Genomic DNA, 7,674 nt, shown 5'->3' on the forward strand with positions numbered 1-7,674 from the left:
CATAATGTTATATAATACATCATTTGATAGATGAAAACCTTGACTTTCTATTGGTTATAAGTAATACATAATTAAACACAAGTGAGAACTATTAACAAATTCTGAAAGAGAGGGTGTTACAGGTGGGTGTGGCAAGAGGGGTCTGATTTTCTGTTTGATAGCTCTGTAATCAAACAAAATTGAAGGCTATAAAAGTTATGGCTTGTTTGAGCAATAACAATTTTATAGAGATTAATTTATGTTTAATTTCTTACATTTTTGAGGGGTGATGGATAAAATAGAGATGATGACATGCTAAGACAAAATGTGTCATGTGGATCACATTATTGGAATTTCAGGTTTTTTAAAATATTGCCTTATTTTATACTGTTAGAATATGGATTATTAACTGAGATTTTATGCTATTCTACTTGGTATAATGTAAACAAAAAGTAGTTTAATAAAATTTTGAATGTAAGACACTAAAACCTTGTGTCATGCTCAGTAAAGGGTACCTTATGTCATGCTCAATAAAGGGGTATCTGGGGTGTTCAGGTTAAACAGTAATGTGAAAAGATCATTAAGTTCTGAAATACTTCATTCCATGGAAAATGTTCTAGACTATGAGATTTGTTTTGGTGATGAAAATTTAAAACAAAATCATTTTATGTATGTATTAATTTAAGTTTGTTTGAAACATAATTGTTATTTGTCATTCATGTATTTGCTTTATGTATTTATAAAGGGAACTACCCCTCAAGCTCAGACTGTTAGTAGGGCTATCCATGGTAAACTCCATGAACTGAAGGTTAAGATCCAAATGGCTCTTGTAAACATGGTAAGAGAAAAAGTTTGTTTACATGGGGTACACTTAGTTAAGACTTTTCTAAAAATAATTGTGAAAGATTTTGTATGATTTATTTTTATTTTTAAGAGGTTGTGAAAAGTTTAGAAGACTCCTTTTGTTAAGGGTGTAATTTATCCAGCTCTAGTAATAATTTCTGACTTTAAAAGATAATGCATTTAAATTCACCCTTTGGCTGGTGATTTGATTTGTTTTTAAACAAAAGTTGTGTAGCATTTCTGGACCCAATTCTCTCTGAGATTCTGCTGTATTATGACCAATGAAATTATTTTCTAGGTCAAACCTAGAACACTTCCACAGTCAAAACTCACTTTTACATAATAATGTGACATGAAAAATTGTACATATAATTTTTTTTTCATCTGAGAGAGTATAAATGCCATTGGTTCAGGTTATGAACTAAATATCCAATGGTAACAAGCTGTTGTGTATGGTTGACACAAACAACTACTATAACAATATTTTATATACACAAAATTCTTTTAAATATTGATCCCATGCAACTATTTGTTTTTAATGAATATTTGTTCAATATATAAGATAACATGTGATGGTTAATTAACTTTTATGTAGATATTTAAATAAAGGGTGCAAAAGATATAAAACTAAGAAAAAAAAGCAATAGAAACATAATTGTTCACTTGACAAAACAAGATTTTTTTTCACTTAGAAAAAATTGAAAGAATGCTCTTTTTTGGTCACAAGTCATCACGAACTTTCTGGTGTAAATTAAAATATAAACAATGGGAAAAAGAGAATATTATAACAGCTAAACATTATATTTAGCATTTCTGTCAATATCGAAATATCTGTATGATATATATAAAAAATTATCAGTATTTATATTTTTTATTCATATATTCATATCAAAACTCAAAATATCACACTTGTGCTAATAGTATGTAATAAATATATAGTTCTAATACTATAAATTACGTCAAAGTATTTAGGCAATAAAAATCAGCACTATATGATAATAATGAAAGTTAGTATAAAAACTAAAACAAAGATGTGTGTTATGAAACTAACAAAAAAGAAAGCTGCGTGTTGCCAGTCCTAGTCATTATTATTTAACTCATAATGGAAAATGTCTGTGGACATAGCACCCAAAAGTATTGTGAATATTCCATTTATCAGACATTATTCCAACACAAATGTCAAACTTGTTAGCTATTAGGGAAGATCAAATTAGGGGTTACGAGTTGAGTGTTTTGACTGCCAACATCTTAGCTCCTACTGCCTCTTACTTGTCAGCACCCAGTTGTGGAAGGGCAGTTACCCCTAATATGTTAATATAAATTATAGGTGTTAAAATACCCTTGTAGTAGAAAAAAGCTGCTCTATATTTTTATGATTTCCAACCTGTACTCTTTTAAAATTACAAAATGATGGTAATTAGCACTATTAAACCATTACCTTGATAGTTCTGTAATAATTACACACCCAACCTCCTCCTTTGACAAAACTTATTCAAGTACCAGTTGACTGCCTGTTTCATGATGTTTTCTGAACTTGTTTTCTAAAAAATAATTATATTGTAATAACAGTATATCTGTGGAAATTGTTTATCTTTTTTTTTTGTAGTTTTATAAGAAAACAAAATTTTTGTGTAAGTTGTCCTTAATTATAATTTTGGCTTATGTATATTTTTATGTTATGCTCAAATCATCATCTTGATAAAGCCTTATTGATTGAACCATGCGAAAAAGATAGTTCTCGAAGAAATATTTCTACCTCATCAAACATAAACTGATAAATCTGAAAAAAGGTAACCATTCAGTCACCAAGAAAGTATATTCTGTTTAGTCATAATTTATAAGACCCAATGAAGCTTATTACAAACCCTAAAAAATGATAAGCACAATGATATAAACAATAATAAATAACACAATTCCTTTTTGTCTTAGATCTTCTGATGAAGCTTTTTTTGCTTTTGAATTGCTTGTTGGATATATTGTGGATCTCACTTCCATATTACTTGGTCAGTCAGTTGTGGAGGAAGGTGATACTGGAAAAAAACATCACAAAAAAAAGAAACATTTTTGTGTCCAGAAAGTGTGTCATCTCACAATATTCTTTTAATGTGCATACCATGAGGTATCTATATGCAAAGTCACAAAATTCACATTATGTTACATGCAACTGGCCTTAAACTTGTTAAAAATAATTGTAATTTCTTTTGAGTCACCATCATACTCATTTCCTCCAGATTTCGATCTTTCTCAGATGCCTTCTTTCTTTACACAGGACTAGTAGTTTTCTGTATACAGTAAGCCTTTTTTTCAATGTTTAATGTAAATCTTCACAACAGCCAATGGGTTTTTAATTTTTCCACATTTTCTAGAGCCATTCTTGTCCATTCTGATACAATAATCCAGCTTCTTTGCAGTGATGATAGTAATAGCTAGATTTGGATCTGTTGAACAGCTTTTTGTCTGAAAACTTAGTAACTAAGTGCATGTAACTTTCAATACAGTTGGTGGTGCTGTCAGAAACTAGTCTTATCTGCTTTACTGACTAGGTAATATATGGTATTTATGATCTATGCGAGTGTGAGCCTTGGAAATTTTGAAATGATACTGTGACTTTTGCAAAATGTTTACTGACATTCTGTATGGTCACCAAAGACATAGTAAGGGCCATTATTTAACTGTTGTCTCTGTTATACAGCTGTATTCCTTTCCTTTGCATTTCTTATGTTAGTTCCTCTAATACAGTTTTTATCCTTTCTATTCAGGGTTTGCTTAAAAATCATACATGTTGGTATTGCATTTGGTATAGCATTTAACAGCATGATTGGGGCACTCCACTTTCTCTATTTGCCTGCCATAACTGCACTTCTCTATTATTATTTTATATAGGCTCACGTCCCCATGCATGTCTTCACTGTTCTGAAATCCTTCCATTATAGTATCAGACTATATTTGTGTTGAAAGTTCTGTTTTAACAATTTCAAAGCAAAAGTCGCAAGCAAATTTGAGTGTCAATGTATGACATTCTCTTGAATCGGATGAAAAGCATAGCTAGCCACATGTACTTGCCTTACAAGTATTAAAAATGAAACAGAATTAAATATCTGCAACAACACCAATTTAGTATGTAAAAAGGAAAATAATCCTTTACAAAACAATGTCCCCACTGAGACATTGGTACGTGTATGGATTTACAACACTAAAATCTGCGGTTTGATTCCCTGCAGAGCCCATTGTGTACCTTTACATGAAGACAACAACAACTACTACTACTACAAAGGGCTATAAGAAGTTTGTTTCATAACTCTTTTATACGTTAAACCTCCTATAAAAGCAGTTTGTTTTTATAATTGAAAGGAGATAATTATCAAAAACTTATTTTATAGGAAGTTTTGATATATAAATTTTTAGTTAATTTGTTGTGATGTGATTAACAGGGAAAATAATTTATAAATTATTTTATTTTTTGAAATGATACTGCAGCATTTTTCTGTATTTCATATTTATGGAATAACCATTTGTAACAGCTGGAGTTTATGATATTCTTGATCCTACCAATTATGGATGTGAGATGGTAGGTGGTCAGCTAAAGCTAAAGATACTGCAACCAGCTGCACCTGAGCTCATTAATGACTTTGTGTGCTCATGTGATGTGATGTATCCTTTTGAACATATATATATATGTTTTGAAAGGAAAAACCATGCACAGCTGTACTGATGATAGAGGTTTGGCTGAACATAGATATTATAGGAATTTATTGACAGTTTATTTTAGGTAAGAAAATATAAGCTGATAAGGAATCATAACTGCAAAGTGAACGCAGTAGAGCATTTATTTTGAGTGAATTTGTACATTCAGCAGGCAATTATTTTATACCTGTTTTGAAGGATCTTGGAAAAATGAGCAGAATTATTCATATTTTCATTTATTTTTGAAATATTTCGGACATGTTTTAAAAAATATATATACACATGATTAAACATGATTGCCAACAGAACAATGTTGTGGTAAAGATATGTCAAAAAGCATCAGCATGAGTGTACTACAGTAGCTATGATTAGTACTCTAAAGTTGCTAGGTAGCTTAATTCTTTATATTAAAAAAATGCTTATGAAAATTTATTTTCAGGTTTTGTAGTAAGTGTCCTATCTAAAACTCTTTGAAGCCCTGTTGTTTTAATTTTCATGTTCAAACTTTTTATATCTAAACAGTTCAAATTCAGTATCTAAACAAATAGTTTATCTGTTTTATTCAGGTTGTAGAAGATTTCATAGACATCACTTCACCTCTAAAAGCTTCAGTAAAGTGAGTTCTTGCACTTGAAGGTAAATAAAACAGTCTTTCTCCTCCTCTTCTTAAATTTCAATTTCTCATGCTTTTTTTTCACTTTGGAATGTAAAATAATGAAATATAAATAAACTTTCAGTAGTACAAAATCTTGAATGAAATTTATACTGTACATTTTAAAGCATAGAATTTGATTGGATATAAATTAGAAAATATTTAGATATTGACATCATATAGCTCATTTTTAACTCTAGAATTACAGATGGGTCTACGCAGATAATATCACATTTTTAATGTATTTTTTTAAACTAGTTTATTCACAATTATTTGTGAATTCATAACTTTGTTGGTTATGGAATCTCTCATAACTTATGAGTTACAAAAAAATTTAAACATGTAGTGCCAGTATTGCAGTTAATCTCACTATTAACTGCTGAGGTTTCCAGTGTGTTTTACATAGAAGATGAGTAATTTCGCCCAGTTTTTGGGTAAGTTCTTTACATTGAGTATTCTGACACATAAAATTATAAAATATGATTCCATGTGTGGGCCTCTTCAATAGAGAATGATGTGTAAATATGACACACATTAAAGTCATTATACAGTTCATTTCTGAAAGTTAAAAATAGCAGAACATATTTTAAAAACATGTGCACCCTGATGATTAGTGTGTTACTGCATCTGTAATATTTTTTATTGAAGTCTAATAATATAAGAAGCATTTTAGTTCATTAGAGCAATAGTCAGTTTACCTTGACTAGTTAACATTGTTGCATTCAATCTGTGTTACATTTCCTTAGCCAGCCTAAATTTAAATTAATGAGAAAAAGAGTTACTAGTCTGAGTCTTTCTATTTTATAATTTAAAAGTACAAAAATTCTGTAAAAAGTATTATGTATGTTGCTGTGCTGTTTTATCATTCAGCAAGCTAGTATAATGTTAAAGATGAAGGCTCTTTTGTAGTAGCATAACCTCATTTACTTTACTTATGTTTTTTTTTTTTATTAAGCTCAATAACTTTTCATATATTCTTTTATGTTAAGGTACACAACATCGAGATGCTAACTTCCAAGACAAAGCTAGAGCTCTTATGGATTTTTCTGTGAGAACTGCAAGTACAGCTAAAAATATAGCTACTGGTGGGACAAATAACAAAAAGCTAGCAGAGTCTCTTATGTCATCTGCCAATCAGGTCAACTAAAATTCTCTTTATCAATCACTATATGCTATAATATGAATATTTCTTATTCAGTTTCTCTGATGTATATAATAGTGTTGGCATTCTATACATATAAGAGAGACCTAATATTAGCTAATCCAAACTGTGATCAACAATAGTACAGATTTTACAGTTACCATTCATTATATGTTGTGCCTGTATACATGCTGTGTACAATAAGAAATACAGTATATGTTGATATTTAAGATATTTATGTGAATGATAATTTTTTAATTTATGTTTTTAACCCTTCATTTGTGGCTTGTGTAAATATGCCTATCATGTCATCACCAAGATTCGCGGCTTTTTAAGAATTTAATTTTTTAACATAAAATAAAAGATTACTATACGTAGAGATAAGATATGAAAAAAAAAAAGTTAATTACTCACATTTCCTTGAGGTTTAAAATGTCCAAAGGATGCTCATCTTGAGTGGCATTGCAATGGGTTGGTGCCAGGTGGGGGATACAGTGCTCGTGAGTCTTGCCACTAGTGATGGGGTGTTGCCACATGCCAACAGTTGTACTTTTTTTCTTCTTCGCTTTTCTGTTGACTCGTTCATCTCTTTTATGGTTTTAATAGTATGCCAGAAACACAAACATTTCACCAATGGTTGTATCGACTCATCAATGAACCCTTGAGTGTGGAGAAAACTGAGAATCAGAAACGACAAAATCCCTGTATTTGTTTGTTTCATTCAGTATAGGATTCATCCAAGAAGGCTTGGAAAATTCTATTTCTTCAGCTTTCTCACTGACTGGGAATTCTGATGTTATTCCGGAATTTCTAAAATCAAAAGCGTAAATTAACGGGTCAAAATTATCTCTGTGAGACCAGACAATGGATTGTATATTAGTCTGGGTCACGAGACAATACGCTGGTCTCTTGGGGAGAGGGGAGGATGCAACACTACTATGCTCTTCTTCAACATCAGTTGCATTTGAGTATATTTCTTGAAAATGCTCCACATCTTCATCATCAGAGGATAATAACACTTTCTCTCCACTTTCATCACTAAGTTTCAATAATTTTTGACAGTGTAAGATTTTTCCAGTTTGCGTTTGGGAGTGGCAGATGTGTGAGATGTAGTAGGTCCTTCAGCCATGACTGCATGTGGGTAACTGAAACTTGGGTGCATGGCATTTGCAGCATCATACAACTTTCCAGGCCACCAAAGTAGTGGCAGGCCATTCAAAATGTTGCTCGCAAAAAGCTTGCATCATATAACTGAAGTGGGTAACTGAAGCTTGGGTGCATGGCATTGCTTGGGTGTTGTACTTGCAGCATCATACAACTTTCCAGGCCACCAAAGTAGTGGCAGGCCATTCAAAATGTTGCTCGCAAAATGCTT

At 31.2% G+C, this 7,674-nt stretch overlaps 1 protein-coding gene across 1 annotated transcript in view; it reads left to right on the plus strand.

The window, feature by feature from the left end:
* Window positions 1–7,674, plus strand: part of LOC106470487 (vinculin-like) — a 100,847-nt gene that overhangs the window by 91,953 nt on the left and 1,220 nt on the right. The window contains exons 10-12 of the mRNA XM_013931047.2: window positions 725–817; window positions 5,073–5,142; window positions 6,148–6,296. Coding sequence (XP_013786501.1) covers window positions 725–817; window positions 5,073–5,126 — 147 coding nt within the window. The 3' untranslated portion in view covers window positions 5,127–5,142; window positions 6,148–6,296. The remainder of the gene's footprint in view (window positions 1–724; window positions 818–5,072; window positions 5,143–6,147; window positions 6,297–7,674) is intronic.

This window comes from Limulus polyphemus, unplaced genomic scaffold (assembly GCF_000517525.1).
Source record: "Limulus polyphemus unplaced genomic scaffold, Limulus_polyphemus-2.1.2 Scaffold4034, whole genome shotgun sequence".
NCBI classification, from domain to species: domain Eukaryota; kingdom Metazoa; phylum Arthropoda; class Merostomata; order Xiphosura; family Limulidae; genus Limulus; species Limulus polyphemus.